At 45.2% G+C, this 19,707-nt stretch overlaps 1 protein-coding gene across 1 annotated transcript in view; it reads right to left on the bottom strand.

The window, feature by feature from the left end:
• The window catches only part of NOL10 (nucleolar protein 10), a 1,716,803-nt gene that overhangs the window by 746,703 nt on the left and 950,393 nt on the right, over nucleotides 1-19,707 (bottom strand). Inside the window, exon 13 of the mRNA XM_044079305.1 lies at nucleotides 7,866-7,918. Coding sequence (XP_043935240.1) covers nucleotides 7,866-7,918 — 53 coding nt within the window. The remainder of the gene's footprint in view (nucleotides 1-7,865; nucleotides 7,919-19,707) is intronic.

The raw sequence follows: 19,707 nt of genomic DNA, 5'->3' as shown, positions 1-19,707 counted from the left end.
GTATGCAATATCTGTGTGGGTTGAGGGGGCTGCAGTGGAAGCCCTGGGTTTAGTTGTACTTGTTGGATCCACCAAATGATTTCCTTCTTTAAACAGGGAAGAAGGGGAATAACTTGTTCCAACTGATTCTGGTGCTATGACCAGATATTTTTTAGGTACCATTGCAGTTTTCACATACGCATTCTGGCCAATGGTAGCATGGGAATGGTTGCTGCCATCAATCCCAGTAGTCGAAGGAATTGCCTTGCAGTGACTGTCTCGGAGAACAAGACTTCCTGGAAGTGGGAAATTAAGAGATATAATCTTGTCCTGTGGGAGACAGGTTTTCATTCGTTCAGTATTGATTCTGCAACCTGTCTGACCTTTAATAAGACCTTGGAGAGAAGAGGCAGAGGGGGAAAGGCATAGACTGATAGGTTTTTCCAACTGAAGGATACGGCATCCACTTTCCATTCTTGTCTGTGAAAAGTCCTTGTGCAGAATTTGTCCAGTTGATAATTTTGGGGAGAGGCAAATAGATCTATGTCTGGACTCCCCTATTTCTGTGTTACCATGCTGAAGATTTGTGGATCCAGTTTCCACTCATATGGGTCCATAAGATTTCTGCTTAGGTCATCTGCCAGAGTATTTTGTTTTCCTGGCAGGAATTGAGCATGAAGATGTACTTGGTAAGTCAAGGCTGTGTTCCACAATGCCATGGCTAGTCTGCAAAGGGGGTATTAATGTGTACCCCCCTGCTTGTTTATGTACCACATAACCATGGTGTTGTCCGTCTTTACCAGTAGTTGTCCTGGATGAAGTAAGTCCTTGAAGGCTGTCAGAGCATTCTGAACAGCTATCATCTCTTTCTGGTTGATATGCAGATGCATTTGTTTTGGGCTCCATATGCCCTGAATGCATCTCCCCGCCAGGTGGGCCCCCCAAGCATAGTCTGATGCATCTGTAGTTAGGGTTTGGGTGGCAGGGTGTAGAGTGAATGACAGTCCCTTGTTTTGGTGACATGTTTCTGTCCACTAAAGAAACTCCTGTTGTAGGCAGGGAATGAGAGGAATCATTGTTTCCAGACTGTGACAATGTTGACTCCATAAACTTTTTAGGTACCATTGAAGTTTCCTCATATGCAGTCTTGCATATGAAATTAGTAGAATGCAGGATGCCATGAACCCCACAGCCTGCAGAATTTGTCCTGCAGATAGTTGGGTTTTTGTTGCCATCTGTTTGAAGTATGTTGTCAGTTGCCTTTGTTTGTCTGGCGTAAGTAAGCCATCTGGGCAGTTGTATTCAAGCTTGCACCCAGGAATGTAATTATTTGAGAGGGTACCAGTTGTGATTTCTTTTCATTTATTGTGTACCCTAGGCATGTTAGAAGCCTTTTTACAAACGTCAGATGTTGAAGAAGAATGTCCCTGTTCTCTGCTTGAATGAGACAATCGTCCAGGTAAGGATAAATCTGTATGCTTCTTTGTTTGCAAAATGCAATTACTGGTGCCAGGCACTTTGTAAAGACCCTGGGCGCAGTAAATAAGCCAAAGGGCAGCGCAGAGAATTGGTAATGCATAAAACCTGCCTTGAAGCGGAGGTATCTTCTGCACGATTCCCTTATTGGGATATGCAGGTATGCCTCTTTTAAATCTAGAATCACTAACCAAGTGTTCCTGCCCAGCATAGGCAGTAGCTGTTGCAAAGTCAGCATTCTGAATTCTGGAATGTCCAGGAATGTGTTCAAAAGTCCAGTATTGGATGCCAGCCATTGTCTTTTCTGGGTACCAGGAAAGTCTTGAATAAAAACCTTGTCCTTTTTCCTGTTCTGGTACTGGTTGAATAGCCCCCATATCCATGAGGGACATTACTTGTTTCTGAGCCTCTGCCCATTGATTTTGTGGCAGATATGGCCAACTGTTTGGAACTGGCAAAGTATGGAAATGAAATCTGTAACCCTGGGATACTATGTTTAATACCCACTTGTCCTGGGTAATTAACTGCCAACTTTGAGCATGAAGTGCTAATTTTCCCCCCAAGGGGGCTGCCGAAAGATAAGTGCTTGGTGAAGGTAGAGGGAAGTCATTGAGACTGCTTACTGTAGGGTTGTGCTTTGTTTCCTCCAGATTTGGAGGTGGAGGCACCCCATTGCTTTGACCTGTAAGAACCCTGTGATTGGTATCTAGAGCCTTTTGAGCACCTGGATTTGCCCTGAGAGGCTCTGTTGGACACAAAAAAGGACCAATTTTTAGTAGGCCAGTGCCTACTGATCCTAGGTGGCTGCACTTGTAAGAAATCTTTTACAGTTTGCATAGATTTAGCTTTGTCTTCCATTTTCTTTAAAACCTCTTCTGCCTTATTACCAAACAGAGTATCATGCTGTAAAGGGGCATCCAACAATTTAGCTTTAACATGATCAGGCAGATTTTGCTCCTTGAGCCAAGCATGCCTTCTAATCACAGATCCAGTAACTGCGGCCCTGCAAGATGCCTCCAAGGAATCAAAACCACATTGCAAAGTATGCTTTACAACCTGTTCTGCTGCATGCAATAATTCATGTAATTCTTTACTTTCCACACAATCAAAAATCAACTTCATTTTCTGTTTCAATAAGCCCATAACATGCTGTTGATATTTAAGCACATGAAACTGGCAGTTTAAGGCCCTAATTGCCAAGGTTGCAGACGTATAAACCTTCTTTCCCCATCTATCCAGTGTCCTGGAATCTCTATCAGAGGGGGTAGGATTTTTGGCTGTAGAGGCCTTTACACCTTTGGGACCCTGTGAGATAATCTCAGGATCAGCAGCAGGAGTTTTGAATAGAAATTTGTGGGAGTCAGGAACCCTGTAATATCTGTCTGGCTTACTAGGAGCCGGAGGTAGGGAATCAGGAGCCATACTTGATTCTGAAAACACATCATCAACAATGTCTAATACAGGAGGTATAGCCAAAGGCCTATGCTGCGGAAGAAGGAGGAAATTCCTAAGCCTCTTTTTTAATTCAGAGAAATCCTGACTCTCCTAATGAAAATGTTCCCTTAAAGTATGCAAGGTTTCTCCAAAAGAATAATCCTCAGGAGGAGATGCAGAAGGGATGGATTCTTCTGCATCTGACTCCTCATAGGGTGGTATAGAAAATACCTGATCAGAAGAGGAATCAGAAGAAACGGAAACCTGATCTGAAGATTCATAATCAGTGTCTTGCCTAGGCCTCTTAGCAGGGGGAGGGGGGTTGGGAACCCCTGATCAAGGTAATTAAGTCCTCAGCCATTTTGATCATCTGTTTTTTAGGTATAGGGGCCTGAGCACGTGGCTCATGCATCATTTTTTTAGACTTAGAAGATGTTTTTGATCTTGTTTTTGAAGCTGGCGTCAGTTTTATATAAAAATGTTGAGGCCTGAAAACACCCTCAGAAGCCAGTGTCTGCTCAGCGGCTCAGGACCCATCCAAGGGAGAGACATCCACAAGTTCAATAATCTTGAGAATCTCGCGGCATACCGGACTCCGCATGGGTCTCGGTAGAGGCCTGCGACTCAACAGTAGCAGGTATCAGGGGCTGCGAAAGCAACTCATTGAGTACAGGTGACTGGCTTAGAAGCTTCGTTGGTTTTGGACCTCGACTGTCTGTCTCTGTCTTTTTCTTTGCGTTTTTTTGTGAACTCCGATAGTCGGATTGCTAACCGACAACATTTCAGGGTAATTAAATCTGGATCCAAAATATTTTGAAGCAAAAATATACTGGTGCTTAATAGTGCATTGGTTAAATCTAGCACAAAACCGACAGCAAGGCACATTATGATCTGGGCCTAGGCAAGGAATACAGTACAAATGAAAACCCTTATGAGGTATTTGCTTTCCACAAGTAATGCAATTATTAACTTTTACTGACATCGGTAGGGAGCAAGAAAAATTTTTCCCAATGGGGTATTTAGCTTTAGTTAAATACTTCGGTTCTGAAACTCGAATGTGAAAATTTCAGGAGTCGGCCGACCGGCACTTGCGAACTGCTTCTGCTTCAGGCACCTCGCGGCAAGAAAGACTGAATAAAATGGTGTCGGCTGCATGTTTTATACCCCTGATGACCTGACATCATGGAAGAGGAGACAGCAACCGATGCAGGACCCAAGACTCTGTTATTCAGGCCGACTGAGGGTAACCTGCCAGCAGATTACCCAAATGTAATGACTGCAACAGTGAAACACGAAGAACATCAGTGCTGACAAGGGAAATTCTTGACTGTTGTCAACATAATGTCGACAGACTGTCGACCAAATGACCTACTTAATATTCATGTGTCGACCATATGAACTTTAGACCAAATGTCTTTAGATCTTTTGATAGTAAACCCAATTATTAAAGTCAGTCATCTTCTGTTCATTTTGTGGCACCATCCTTGGTGAAGGTAAAATATTGCTCAATGCTAGACTCATACCAGCCTGGGACACACAATCTCAAAGCACTGTGATTTCTCTCTTCATATAGTCTAGGGAGGTACATCTCAGATCATTTACACCCACACAGACTATGACTGAGTCATTCTGGTACTTCTGGTCCCATGACCTGAGTATGTGCTTAATTTGGTGGATCCTGGCCCCTAATAAGTAACTGACCGTGACTTTCTCCTTACTTAGCCTAGTGAGAGGAACATCAGTGTGTCCCACAATGGTGTCTGCAATGACCAGAATATTTGACTGTGTAGTGGCTTGCCTTATCAGCTTAGAAATAGAAGCTCCATGAGATGTGGCTGTATGTGTTGATGTGGGCGTTGTTTTGTAAGAGTGCATTCAGGGCTGCTAAAGGTATTTGTTAGGTGTACTTCATCAAGGAGATCTTTATTTTAGGAAGGTTACATTTAAGTGTCTCAGGATATGTGGGTCTATGTTTGCTCTGATTTGTGTTTGAAGGGTGCAGTGTGTGTACTACTGACAGCCTCCTTAACATTAGGAGTGCTTTTATGCGACAGCTTTGTCTCCAGTGGCATTGAGAAAATACATCTCTCACATACCATATCAGATTGAGAATTAACTGGTTGTCAGTAAACTTGAGGCAATTTCTACATTGCATCAGAATGCCCATATCCACCAAGCTGGTAAAGGAGATAGTTGGAAAGTTCATAGTCATGGTAACTGAGCCTTTTTTAATGAATGGACATTTGGAGGAAGAATATAAAGTAATGTCAGGAGTACTTGGTTTGCAACTTTGGGAGCACTGGTTGTCCCTGCAAACTAGTTCTCCTGTGAAGTGCTGTCTGTGAACACTTGTAATGGCCCTGGTTTCTAAATGAGGGTGAATGGTGAAGGCTTGCAGAAGAGCCCTCATTTCTTTTAAGATGAGGTGTTCTTTCAGGAACTGGGATTGTCATTATCTCTGTACTCAGTGAGATCCGTCCAGGCTGCTTATGCGTCAACTGAGGCTTCCATGAATCTGGAATTTTAGACTTGAATTCCTCATGCATAGGTTTACTGGGAAGCCATGCATATCTGCGGATAACAGATCCTGTGGCAGCTGCCCTAAAAGAAGCATCTACAGCATAACTGCACTTAATGCTGTGTCTGGCTAGGTCTACTTTGACCCATCGAAATTGCAGTTCACCAAACTGCAATTTCGCAACTCCATTTTCGGGAAAGTGCATTTTTTCCAAAATAACAAAAAACATATACAAAACACATATATGCAGCCCCCCTGTTCCCACCCATGTGGGAGGCTGTGCCCCCTCACACCCCCACTACTTATATATACTAACTCTGAGATTGCACTACAGTGGGGAAAAGGGAATATTCCCTTATCCTCACTGTACAGTGATCTACAACAAGTTCCCCTCCCAGATAACACTAAAAAACACCGTATCTGCACCCCACAGGATCCCAGAACCAGTGACCTCACTTCTGTGAACTAATTTTTGCGAAAGTGCACTTTCAAATAAATACACTTTCGAGAAAATGGAGTCGCGAAATTGCAGTTTGGTAAACTGTAATTTCGATGGGTCAAAGTAGACCTGTCTGGCTATGTGGGTGGCCTATGAAATTATGCTCTGTATCTACTGCCTGGAGTCGGCAGTGAGAGGATCCAATTTTCATCAATGAGGCTAGAACAGAAATCAAATATTAGGTCATTTGAGCCTGGTAATTAAATGCACTATATGCAAGGGCAGCAAAGGTGTAGACCTTCTTTTCCTATCTATCTATAGCCCTACTATCTTTGTCTGTAGGTAGTGTATTACCATTGGGCAGCAGCTTATAGGGCTTACCTGAAGAGAGAGAAACTGCAGAAGGGTCTGCCACTGGGTTTTTATATAGATATTTTAAGTAATCAGGGACCTTGTAAAACTGGTCTGGTCTTTTGGCAACTGCAGGTGGACTGAAGAGTCCTGGAAAGCCTGAAGGATAGGAGGGACCAGAGAATGGGTAGGGGTACCCAACTCCAAGTAGTAATGTTCCATCATGTGCTGTAAAGTGTTACCAAAGGAAGCTTCCTCAATAGGTGAGAGGGAGTCCCCTTAATCAGAGGAGAATTGTCCTGGTGAATGCGTATGAAAGGAATAGACCAGAGAATAGTCAGAGTCTTAGTCCTGCTACTCATCTGAAGAGGAGAAAACCAGGGTGGGTTTTAAGGGAGTAGCTTGTAATAAGGCAGACCCAAAGGAGGGTGGTTTTAAGGGCATAATTGCTTTAAACAACCCTTGGGAAAAGTCCATATAGCTGATGAGGGAGAGGCCACATGCTTAATCTTCTGTTTTTTCTTTCTAGGTGTGACGTCCTCCTAGATTAGGCTCAGAGGTTTGGAACCCTGTCTGACCTTCTTTAGAGAGCCTGTGATCTCTTCCCACAACTAAAATGTGTGGGACATCGTGTAGTCCTTCTGAAATAATTAGGCATGGCTCCTCGATGTATTAGCAGTCTGCAAGGCCTCAAGAGCCACACTGGCCTCTGATCAGGTCTCTGTAGGGGGCAACTGAGGAGAAGTATGACGTACCTGCAGGTTCTGTAACCTCAGCGTGTAGGTTGGAGTCAGAAATGCTGGACTGCTGATCCGCTTGAGGCCTCTTAAATTTTTTCTTCAATGGAAGAGAGACTTCCAAGAATGTGGAGTCAGCCATCTTGGACTGGGCCAGCACTTAAAATGCTAGATCTTGAGGAAGGAGTTAAAAGTCAAGAGCCTAGACCTAAGGGTTTTTGGAATGAATGACTAACAAATACAGCAGGATTTGTGATGGTGTTTTTGGCTTAGACAAAAAAGACACCTGGTATGCAAGTGCTTGTATGGAATCAGCCTACCACACTTGCACTTACTTCTCCTAGCTGATATTGACAACTTTCAAATAACAAAACGTAAGGTAAAAAGGAAGGTTTCCCAACACGGCACTTATCTGGATGAATGAACAAAGCAAAGGTACCAATGATCACACAAGCTAACAGTTTGAAGGATGCATGACCTGTGTTTGGGCTGGCGGGAAGATAGTCTGGAGATTCACACTTGTATATCCATCTTTATACCCCAACGCATATGAGCTGAAGTCATAAGTTGGACGTACGACCTACAGAAGGTAAAGCTTTGGTACCCTGGCAGGATGTCAGCTTTAACAACCCATTTGTCAAGAATACTACAACAACAATTTCACTCAGGACACTTGTGCACTGCTGAACCAAAATAATACATGTTCCAGCACCCACAAAAGTTTACAAACATTGTTTTCTCTGTTCAGTATTCTTTCAAACAGGAAATTTAGTTTAGGAAATTGCTAGTAAAGAAACTACTTAAAATAAAAGGAAACATTTGGTGCAACAGATGAATCTTTAAAGAACTCTAAAACATAGTGATCTTAATGTAAAACAAATTGTGTTTTGAGAACAAACAAAACCATGCTACCTTAGTTATTGTAACTTACCGGTATGTAATATATATTCATTTTAGGTGCTTCATTCGCTGTGAGAAGCATTCCTAAAAAAAAGCAATTCATTACCAAAAAAGCTACTATGTTGTATACCTATTTAAATATTGTAGTGAAAAAACAAAAATATTTTATTTTTCTTTTATAGTACAATTTGTTATTGCTTTGGTACACATGCAGGGCTAAGAACACAAATAAATGAAACCCACCAGCAGAATACCTTCCTTATACTAACTTCAGATGCCAGTGTTTATAAGTTCAATCCTAGCTAGAACTAGAACATACAACAATCGGATTCGGAGACAGATTTGTTAACAGCAGCTCCACAATAAACATGGATTTTAAACATAAATACACTTCCAAGGCACAGAAGGCACCAGCAACAAAGGAAAGTTGTGTAAAATCTTACCATAACCACAGATGTCCTTTCTCTTCCATGTTGCAGTATTCACTAGTTGGTTTACCACCCTTCTTCTGATCAGCTTGCCCGGCCAGGTTTCCAAAGCTTTTCTAGTCCCTGATGGTGTGGACGTCTGACGTGTTGGCAAGTACGTGGGCCATAAATGTGATGTGTGGATGCACTGGCCCTCAGAACCAAGGAAGCCCCGGAGGGAGCCAGTCCTGATGGCACAGCCTGTACAGAAGCCAAGGAGAGCAAGTGCAAGGAAAAGAGGGGGATGGTGGGAGGGAAGGAATACTGCAACATGAAAGAGAAGGACATCTATGGTTATGGTAAGATTTTACACAATGTTCCTATGTCCTTCCATTCCAATGTTGCAGTATTCACTAGTGGGTGAGTACAAAAGCTCACTGCTGGCTGGGAGGTGGTCTGGATGAGGATTCCAGGAACCCATGCAGGATAGCCCTGGCAAATCCTGCCCTGGCCCTGGATATGTGGTCCAGTTTATAGTGTCTGGTGAAGGTGTGCACAGAGGACCAGGTAGCGGTTTCCAAAATGGAGTTTTGTCTAGGCCTTTAAAAAAGGGCTCCAGAGGAAGCCATGGCTCTTGTGGAGTAGGCTCTGATGTTGCCTATGAGTGTCTTCCCATGGTGTGTCGAACAAAAGGAGATGGCTCTGGCAATCCAAGAAGAAATGGTTTGTTTTCCCACAGCTTTCCCCAGAGTCCTGGGGTGGAAGGAAACAAACAGCTGGTCTGGTTTGCGTAAAGGCTTGGTCTTACGCAAACAGAATTGAAGTTGCCTGTGGACATCCAGGGAGAGAAGGACTCTCTCACTACCTCTCTGTGGGTTAGGAAAGAAGGTGGGAAGGTGAATAGCCTGATTCAGGGAAACATCACTGACCACCTTGGGGGTGAAGGAGGAATTAATCCTGAGGGTGACACTATCCATATGGAAAACCAGCAAGGGTGGGGTAGCCTAAGGGCTTGGAGCTCTGAGACCCTCCTGGCTGATGTCAGAGCCACTAGTAGTACTGTTTTCCAAATGCAAAATTTCAAGTCAGCCTTGCCCGCTTGTTCGAAGGGTGGTAGAGTGAGTTTTTCTAGGACATAGTTAAGGTCCCAGGAAGGAGGGGGTCTGTTTTCTGGGGGGGTCATAAGTGTAAGACACCCTTTAGGAATAGCTTGGCTGAAGTCCGGATGCCAATGGAGGTTCCATAGGTAAGCAGGCAGAAATGGCAAATAGGTATGCTTTGAAAGATGAGTAAGACAAGCCTGTCTTCAGGAGTTCACACAGGTAGGATAGAATCAGAGCCAGGTCGTTGTCTAGCGGCTCCATCTGTGTTTTGTGACACCAGATACAAAACCTTTTCCATTTTGAGAGATAAGATTTCCTTGTGTTGGTTTTCCTGGCCTCCGGTAGGACTGAGAGAGCATCCTCATTGTACAGGTGCCTGAAGGAAATCAGAATCCTATCAGGCACAGGGAGAGGTGCAGAGATCTCCACTGTGGGTGAATCTGTATCCTCTTGTGCTGTGTGAGTAGATCCACTGAGGGAGATAACTTGTGGTGATTGCCCTTGGAGAGATGAAGAAGTAGGGGGAACCAGTGCTGCCCTTGGCCAGTAGGGAGTCACTAACAAGATGTTTGGTGAGCTCTGCTGAATTTTCAGTAGGACTCTCTGGATCAGAGGGATGGGGGGGGGGTTGTACAGGAATCTCCCCTTCCAAGACTTTAAGAAGGCATCTGTTTGCAGTGGCTTTGGGTCATGAGTTCTGGAGCAGTAGCTCTGGAGGTGCCTGTTTGTGGAGGAGACAAACAGGTCTATCTGTGGAATACCCCACATGTGGATCAGATCTAGTAATACATCTCTTGACAGCATCCATTCATGACTGTAGAGTCTGCCTGACAACTGTGTTGGGATGGGATGTAGGCTGCCTGGAGGGAGATCCCATACCTGTAGAGCCAGCCTGTAGAGGAGGTAGGACTTTGTCCCTCCTTGCTTGCTCAGGTACCACATGACTGTGGTCTGTCTTGTAAAGATCTCTAGGATGCCCTTTCTGAGGAAAGGCTGGAAGGCCTGCAGGGCAAGAAGAATGGCTGACATTTCCTTGATGTTGATGTGCCAGTGTTTGTGTTTGTCTGTCCACAAACCTTGCACCATTCTTGTGTCCAGAGTCGCCCCCAAGTCCAGATCTGATGCGTCTGTGTGCATGATTTGGGAAGTGGAGAACATTTGCAGGGGAAGACCTGGGTTTAGGGCAACCTGGGCTAGCCACCACCTCAATTCTTGATGTAAGCAGAGGAGGAGGGGGGTCCTGAACTCGAAGCGGTGTGATTGCTGGGTCCATACCGAGCATAGATACCATTGCATCATCCTCATGTGTAACCTTGATAGGGGTTGCATGGAAATAGTAACTGCCATGTACCCAAGAAGTCTGATGAACTCCCTTGCAGTCAGGACGGGTGAGAGGCTGGCAGACTGTAGATGGTGGGTCAGGGAAAGTACTTTTTCCTCCGGTAGGAAGGCCATCGTGACGTCTGTCCTGAGTTTGCATCCTAAGAAGACAATGTCTTGTGTAGGATTTAGCTGGGATTTGGGGATGTTTATGAAAAACCCTAGAGACTGCAGCAAGGTGCAGGAGCTCCTTTGTGTGTCCGTGGAGGGTTTGTTTGTCTGCTGCTTGAATGAGAAGGTTGTCTAGGTATGGGAAAATTTGCATTCCCTTTGTCCTGCAGTAAGCAATGACAGGGTCTAGGTACTTGGTAAATACCCTTGGTGCAGTGGAGAGTCCAAAACATAAGGCACAGAAAGTACAGTTGACTACCTACCATAAATGTAGATGTTCGAGTGTATTCACTGTTGCAGTCATTACACTTGGGTTATCCTGCTGGCAGGCTACCCGCAGTCGGCCAGAATTCCAAAGTCTAGGTCCGGCATCGGTTGCTGTCGCCCCCTCCGTGACGTCAGTGCCCCAGGGGTATAAAAGATGCAGCCGACAACATTTTCTTCAGTTTTATTTGCCACAGATGTCAGGTGCCCCCAAATAGGTAGGCTAAAAAATTATGCCAAGAAGCATGCATGTACTAAAATAAACATTTCCTTCATCTACAAGCAAATACACCACATAGGTTGTATAGAATAGAGAAGTACAGAAAAGTCCCAGCAAAGAAAAGGGGGATGGCGGGTGGGTGGGTAACCTGGACTGCAACAGTGAATACACTCGAACATCTACATTTATGGTAGGTACACAACTGTACTATGTTCATCGTGTTTCACTGTTTCAGTCATTACACTTGGGTTGAATCCCAAAGCTGAGGTTGGGTGGCTTGGCCTAAATAGGATTAGGAGAGGCTACCAGGCCCTGCAGAACTGCAGTGGCAAAGCCTGCTCTGGATTTATAGTAGAGAGGTAAGTGTGCACTGAACTCCAGGTTGCAGCCTCTAGAATGTCTTTGGTTGGAACTCCTCTGAGGAAGGCTGCTGAAGTGGCTGCTGCTCTGGTTGAATGTGGCCTAATGCCCTTAGGCACTGATTTGCCATGTTGTGAATAGCAGAAATGAATGCAGTGTCCTATCCATTTTGAAATAGTCTGCTTTGAGATAGGCTTTCCTTGTGATCCTGCATCAAAAGCTACAAACAGTTGCACAGTTTTTCTGAAAGCTTTTGTTTTGTCCAAATAGAAGTGTAGCTGTGTATGTCCAAAGCGTGCAGAAGTCTCTCCCCTTTATTCTGGGGATTTGGATAAAATGTTGGCAAATGAATGGTTTGGTTAAGAGCCACACTGGATACTACCTTTGGCATAAATGTTGGGTTTGTCCTTAGAGAAACCCTGTCCTGATGAAAAATGATGAAAGGTTCCACTGCCATTAATGCCTGTAACTCTGAGACTCTTCTTGCTGAAGTTATTGCTAGGAGCAGAGGAGCAGAGCAGTTTTCCATGATAAGAATTTTATATCAGCTGTATTGGCTGGCTCAAAAGGAGGCAGTGTGAGCTTTTCTAAAACAAAATTGAGGTCCCATGTAGGTATCGGTGCTCTCCTTGGGGGTCTTATGTTTTTTGCCCCTCTGAGGTACTGTCTTAGTAGTGGATGAGAGAAAATAGGAGGTTCCGTATTATAATGAGCTGAAATGGTAGAGGCATGGATCTTAACTGATGAGAAGGACAGGCCTTTGTCCAGCATCTCAGTTAGGTATTGTAAAATCTCAGGTATATTTGGAACAAATGGTTCGAGTCCTTGTGCCTGGTTCCAAGCACAGAATCTCTTCCATTTTTCTGCATAAGATTTCCTAGTGCTGGACCTCCTGGCTTCTAAAATGATATCCGTAACAGCTTTAGAGAGAGGTGTGGTCTGAGTGGCTATATTATCCGCCATGCAGCCAGATTTAAGGTTCTGAGTTGACTGTGCAGAATCTGATTGTTTTGTTGAGTCAGAAGATGAGGAATTTGAGGTAAAGCCCAGGCTGGACCTTGAGACAATCTCTTTAGGACTGGGTACCAGTGCTGGCGTGGCCAGTCTGGGGCAATCAGAATAATTTTTGGCTTTTCTTGTCTGACTTTTAGAAGCACCTTGGGAAGAAGAGGCAGTGGAGGAAAGGCATAAACTGTCAGTGTTGTCCAGCTGAAGGACAGAGCATCCATTTTCCATGCTTGTGAGTGATAAGTTCTTGTGCAGAATCTCTGTAGCTGGCAGTTGTGAGGGGAGGCAAAAAGATCTATGCCTGGGCGTCCCCATTTCCTTGTTATCATGCTGAAGACCTGTGGATTTAGTTTCCATTTGTGTGGATCCATGAGATTTCTGCTTAGTTTGTCTGCCAGAGTATTTTTCTTTCGTGGCAGGAATTCTGCCTGCAGATGTACTTGATAGGTCAGTGCTGTGTTCCACAAAGTCATGGCTTGCCTGCAGAGGGGGTAGGAATGTGTGCCCCGTTGTTTGTTTATGTACCACATAACTGAGGTATTGTCCGTCTTTAGTAATAGTTGTCCTGGTTGTAGTAGATCCTTGAAGGCTGTCATGGCATGCTGTACAGCTAGCATCTCTTTTTGATTGATGTGAAGATGCATTTGTTCCTGGGGCCACGTACCCTGAATACATTTTCCTGCCATGTGTGCCCCCCAGGCATAATCCGATGCATCTGTTGTTATTGTCTGCCTGGCTCTGGGTAAGGTGAAAGGCTGACCCTTGTTGTGGTGACAGGCCAGTGCCCACCATCGAAACTCTTGTTGCAGGCAGGGAATAAGAGTTATTATTGTTTCCAGGCTGTGGCAATGTTGAGTCCAAACACTTTTTGATACCACTGTAGTTTCCTCATATGCAGTCTTACATATGGAATTAGTAGAATGCAGGATGCCATGAAGCCCAGAGCCTGCAGAATTTTTCTTGCAGGGAACTGGGTCTTTGTTGCCATCATTTGAAAGTAATAAGTCAGTTGCCTTTGCTTGCCTAGCGTGAGATAAGCCATCTGGGCAGTTGTATTTAAGCTTGCACCCAGGAATATTATCTCTTGAGAGGGCACTAGTTTTGACTTCTTTTCGTTTACTGTGTACCCTAGGCAAATTAGTAATCTTTTTACAAACGCCAGATGCTTTAGCAGAATGTCCTTGTTCTCTGTTTGAATAAGGCAGTCATCCAAGTAGGGATATATTTGAATTCCTTTTTGTCTGCAAAATGCAATTACTGGTGCCAGGCATTTTGTGAAGACCATGGGCGAAGTAGATAAGCCAAAGGGCAGTGCAGAGAATTGGTAATGCACTGAGCCAGCTATGAATCTGAGGTATCTTCTGCAAGACTGTCTGATTGGGACATGCAGGTATGCCTCCTTGAGGTCCAAAGTAACTAGCCAAGCCTTCTTGCCCAGCATGGGTAGAAGTTGCTGCTGTGTTAACATTTTGAATTTCAGAATATCCAGGAAAGGATTTAGGATTGACAGGTCCAGTATTGGTCTCCAGGCTTTGTCCTTTCTGGGTACCAGGAAAAGTCCTGAGTAAAATCCTTGTCCCTGTTCTTGCTGTGGTACACTTTGAATAGCTCTCATGTCCATGAGAGCAGAAATTTGTTTTTGTGCCTCTGCCCATTGGTTTTGTGGCAGGTCTGGCATACCTTTTGATTTTGGAATGGTGTGAAAGTGGAACCTATAACCCTGAGAAACAATATTCAGTACCCATTTGTCCTGGGTGATCATATGCCAATTTTGCGAATAAAGTGCTAGCTTTCCCCCTAAGGGTGCTGCCAAAAGGTAAATGCTTAGCATTTGTAGAGGGAAGTCATTGGGACTGTTCCCTATAAGGCTGTGATTTGTCTTCTCCTTCTTTGGTGGCTGAATCACCCCATTGTTTAGGTCTGTAAGAGCCTTGGGGCTGAGATCTGCCTCTTGGGCGTTTGTATCTGCCTCTTTGTGGCCTGTCTGACACCGGAAAGGACCAATTTTTAGACGGCCAGTTTCTGCTAAATCTAGGTGGCTGAACCTGTAAGAAATCCTTTACTGTCTGCATTGACTGCTTTATCCTCCATTTTCTTTAACACCTCTTCTGCCTTAACACCAAACAAAGTATCATGCTGTAGTAGAGCATCCAATAATTTTACTTTAACATGATCAGGTAAACTTTCTTCTTTTAACCAAGCATGCCTTCGAATGACAGAGCCTGTAACTGCGGCTCTGCAAGAAGCCTCTAATGAATCAAAACCACATTGCAGAGTATGCTTTCCCACTTGTTCAGCTGCATGCAATAAATCCTGCATTTCCTTATTGTCAGGACATTCTGAGTTTGTAAGCATTTTCTGTTTTAACAAAGACATTGGGTATTGTTGATATTTAAGCATGTGAAACTGGCAGTTTAAAGCCCTTACAGCTAAAGTAGCAGAGGTGTAAACTTTCTTCCCCCATCTATCCAGAGCTCTGGAACCCCTATCAGAGGGGACAGGTTTTTTTGCAGTGGAAGCCTTAACCCCTTTGGGACCCTGAGAAATTGTTTCTGGGTCAGCAGCAGGGTTTCTATAAAGAAATGTATGAGAGTCTGGGACCCTGTAGTACCTGTCTGGCTTGACTGGTGCAGAGGGTAAAGAATCAGGAGACCAACTGGTTTCAGAGAAAACATCATAAACAATATCAAGCACAGGGGGGGATATAGCCAGGGGCCTGTGCTGAGGCAATAAAAGAAAGTATCTGAGCCTTTTCTTGGATTCTGAATAATCCTGGCTCTCCCAATGGAAATGCTCCCCCATGGTGTGCAAGGTTTCCACAAAAGAGTAATCCTCAGGCGGAGAGGCTGAAGGTATAGATTCTTCTGCATCACAGTCCTCATAGGGAGGGAGAGAATATCCCTGATCTGAAGAGGAATCAGAGGAAATAGAAACCTGGTCTGAGGAGTCATAGTCAGTGTCTTGCCTAGGCCTTTTATCAGGAGGGGGATGGGAACCCCTGATCAGAGTAATTAGGTCCTCGGCCATTTTAAGCATCTGTTTCTTTGGCATGGATGACTGTCCAGGAGAATGCTATACTTGTTTCCTTGTCTTTAATGGTGTTTTTGACTTTGCCTTGGCTGCTGTAGTGGACTTAATAGTAAGCTGTGAAGGTCGACAACACCCTTAGAAGCCGATGCCTGCTCAGTGGCGCCGGACCCATCTGAGGGAATAGTTTCCGCAGGCCCAATACCTTGAGTTTCCAGAGGCCTAGGTATCTCCATGTGGGAGTCAGATGCGGCCTGTGGCTCGGAGGTAGCAGGTGTCAGGGTCTGCGAAAGCGTCTCACTGAGAACCGGTGACTGGCCTAGAAGAGGCTTCGCCGTCGGTTTTGGACCTTGGATGCCTGTCCTTTTCTTTGTCTTTGTGTTTTTTATGAATTCCGGTTGTCGGTTGTTCTGATGGCGGCCAAAGTAATGTAAAGCAAAATCAAACCGATGCTTAATAGTGCGTTGGTTGAATCTAGCACAACACCGGCAACTAGCAATGTCGTGGTCAGGGCCTAGGCAAGGAATACAGTAAGAGTGAAAATCCTTATGAGGTATTTGCTTCCCACAAGAAATACAATTGTTAACTTTTACTGACATCGGTCTGGATCAAGGAAAAGTTTCCCCAACGGGGTACTTAGCTTTACTGAAGACTTTGGTTCTGAAATTCAATTTCGAAAATCTCAGGAGTCGGCCGACTGGCACTTGCGAACTGCTTTTGCTTCGGGCACCGCGCGGCAAGAAAGACTGAAGAAAATGGCATCGGCTGCATCTTTTATACCCCTGGCGCACTGACGTCAGGAAGGAGGGGACAGCAACCGACGCCGGACCTAGACTTAGGAATTCTGGCCGACTGCGGGTAGCCTGCCAGCAGGAAAACCCAAGTGTAATGACTGCAACAGTGAAACACGATGAACATCTGAAAATGAGAACAGCCTGCTTTGAATCTGAGGAATTTCCTAGAGGACTGTTTTATGGGAATGTGCAGATAGGCCTCCTTGATGTCCAGGGTCACCATGAAGGCCTGCGGAAGGATGAGGGAAAAGAGAATGGGTAGTGTTATCATCCTGAAGGAGGGGACTTTCAAGAAGAGGCTGAGATGCGAAAGATCTAGGATGGGTCTCCATGGTCTTTCCTTCCTGAGCACCAGAAAAATTCTGGAATAGAAGCCTTTCCCTCAAGTGAAGGGGGGGACTAGTTCTATGGTGCCTTGGAGTAGCAGGTTGTTTAGGACCTCGGGTAGGAGGGACCTTTGAGAAGGTGGGGGTAGGTAGTCTTGGAGGAGCAGAGATCCAAGACATGAAGTAACCCTCCTTCAGGATAGACAAAACCCATTTGTCAGATGTAACTAGGGCTCATGCAGGGAGGCAGTGAGAGAGATGGGTGGATAGAGGTATGGTGGGAGGTGGTGGGGGAAGAAAGGGAGGCAGGCAGCCAGACATTGCCTTCCTTTTCTGGAAAGGGGGGTCTCTCAGCAGAGGCCTGCAGAGTCCTAGGCTGAGTAGATTGCTTCCTGTGGGGTCTTCTAGACCTGGATGGGGCAGACGGCATTGAAGTTTTCCTTATGAATTGGGACATGGCCGGGTACTTTCTCTGGAACTTTGGGATTGAGGAGACAAGGAGATACTTTAGGTCTTGGAGTTCTTTCCCTTTTTGTTGGAGTGACTTGAAAAGGTCAGCCATCTTGGTGACAAAAAGGGCAGAGTGATCCAAAGGTGCATCCAAGGGTTTGGCCTTGAAGTCATCCGGGAGGGGCTGAAGACACAGCCAGGAGTATCTCCTCAACACAGAAGCTGAAGCAGCTGACCTGGAGGAGGCCTCTGCTGCATCATATGCACAACTGAAAGAGTGTTTATTAACTTGGGAGATGAGCCCGAGCAAGGAAGACAGGGAAGCTTTTGCAGCACAGTCAGGGATATCACTGAGATCTTTGGAGGCTTTGTCTAGTAAAGCCAAGGAGTATTTGGCCACGTGTGACTGGTAATTCGTAGCCCTAAAAACTAGGGTAGCAAAAGTGTATATCTTCTTTCCCCACCTCTCCATGGCCTTGCTGTCTGTCTACAGGAAGGACAGTGGTAGTAAGGAGCAGTTTGGTTGCCCTATCATTAGCAATAGAAATAGTAGCTGGGTCTGCTGGAGGGCACCTGAATATGAATTTCTCTGCATCAGGTACCCTGTATAATCTGTCTGCCCTTCTAGGGGCAGGTGGCTGGGAATCTGGATTCAAGCATGCTGCTGCAAAAGCATCCAAGAAGGCAGGCTGGACAGGTAGAATAGGAGCTGGGTTAGGAGATTCCATCTGGATCAGGCCATAGAATCTTTTTTTGGGCCTCAGACATGTCTGAGCATTCCCATTTAAAGTGTGCCTTCATAAGGTCGACTGTGTCCCCGAAGGTAAGATCTTCCACAGGGGAGTCAGGTTCTGCAGAGGCTTCTTCTGGGGATCCATACCCAAAAGGGGAAGAAGTAGGACAAGGAATCCTCTGAGGAGTCCGACATTTCCTCCTCTGCAGGCTGGCTAGGGGTTCTCTCAGGCAGAGACCTGGGACTGAGAAGAGAAGGAGCAGCCGAGGAAGGTCTGCAGTAGGTCTTAGGGCTAGGAAGGCATTGTAGAGGCTCTGGCTGAAGGCCTGCCAGATGGGTAAGGTTTCTGGGGTTGGAGGAATATGCCTCGTATTTTGCTGTTTCTTGGTGGGTCTGGCTGACGGTAGGCCTGGAAGTCATGGAAGGAGCGGTGGATGCCTGCTCCGAAGTGCTCATCTCAGTTACTGGTCCCCCCCGGCGTCTGAATCAGGAGCCGGGATATCCTCCCCAGATGTGTTGTTCACTCTGGATCCTGCGGCCTCCTGATAGGTACCCACTTTATCCAAAGTGGCGAACGCCGGTTCCTCGGCCAAGCTGATGATGGCTAGAGGCTGAGAATCGGCAGAAGGAGGTGCAGTGGAAGTAGATGGCCATGTGGGCTTAGCCCTATTCCTGGGTGGTTTGGATGGGGTGTTGAAGGCAGCTTCCATGCCGATAGCTATCTGTCCAAGGCGCTGGTTTTCAAGGTATAAGTCAAGGGCCTGAAATCGGCGACAAAGGGTCTTAGGGACGAACGACTTACAAATGGGTCAGTTTTTATAATCGTGATCCCTGCTCAAACAAAAGAGACACTGGTCGTGGGTGTCTTTATGGGGAATCTGGCAACCACAGATGTACCTGCTCTTACCGGACATTAACAGACTACAGTACAACAAAAAAGGACTGAAATAAATCCCCAACGGGGGTACTTATCTTAACATAAAACTGATCAGATGTCTGCTAGTAGCAGGAACACCTGGCATACAGCTGGCAGCTAAAGTTCCGAGGGCCGGTGCGCGCAGACGTCACATTTATGGTCCACGTACCTGCCAACATGTCAGACGTCCGACGCACCATCAAGAAATGGAAAAGCTTTGGAAACCTGGCCAGACAAGCTGATCAGAAGAGGGGTAAACCCACTAGTGAATACTAGAACATTGGAATAGAACATCAGAAGAGACCATTCGGCACTGAAGATTCAATAATCTTTTGTTTTGCACTCTTGCCACTCATCCCACTCACCCGATGAAAAATTAATCTAAATCTTCACGAGAAGGGAACGCTTCATGCTTAACTAAGGACTTGCTGCTCTAAGCTTTTACCCCCATCATATTTTCTCTGAAAGAGGTGGATAGCATGATATAATCTTAACACAAACTGATCTTTATCATAAAAGACAAAAGAAAACTCACAAGAATAAAATCAAATACAAGAACAGCATAGCTGTTACGAGAACATAAGTTTGCAAATAGCCACAAGGTTGGCAAATAGTGAAGCTCATAAGCTGCTCAATGAAAGAACTATCAGGTTGTTTCTTGTCAGCACAGACACAGAAATGTGACCATCATTGCTAGTAATGGATTAGAAGTTTTGGCCAAGCCTTGGGCATACATACTAAGGGTTCTTAAATGATCAGAACCTCCCTTTAACA

The sequence above is a fragment of the Protopterus annectens genome, chromosome 1.part1 (assembly GCF_019279795.1).
Source record: "Protopterus annectens isolate FY-2018-M chromosome 1.part1, PAN1.0, whole genome shotgun sequence".
Classification (NCBI taxonomy): domain Eukaryota; kingdom Metazoa; phylum Chordata; order Ceratodontiformes; family Protopteridae; genus Protopterus; species Protopterus annectens.
The sequence above is the reverse complement of the archived record's forward strand: the minus strand, read 5'-3'. Positions and strand labels throughout refer to the sequence as shown.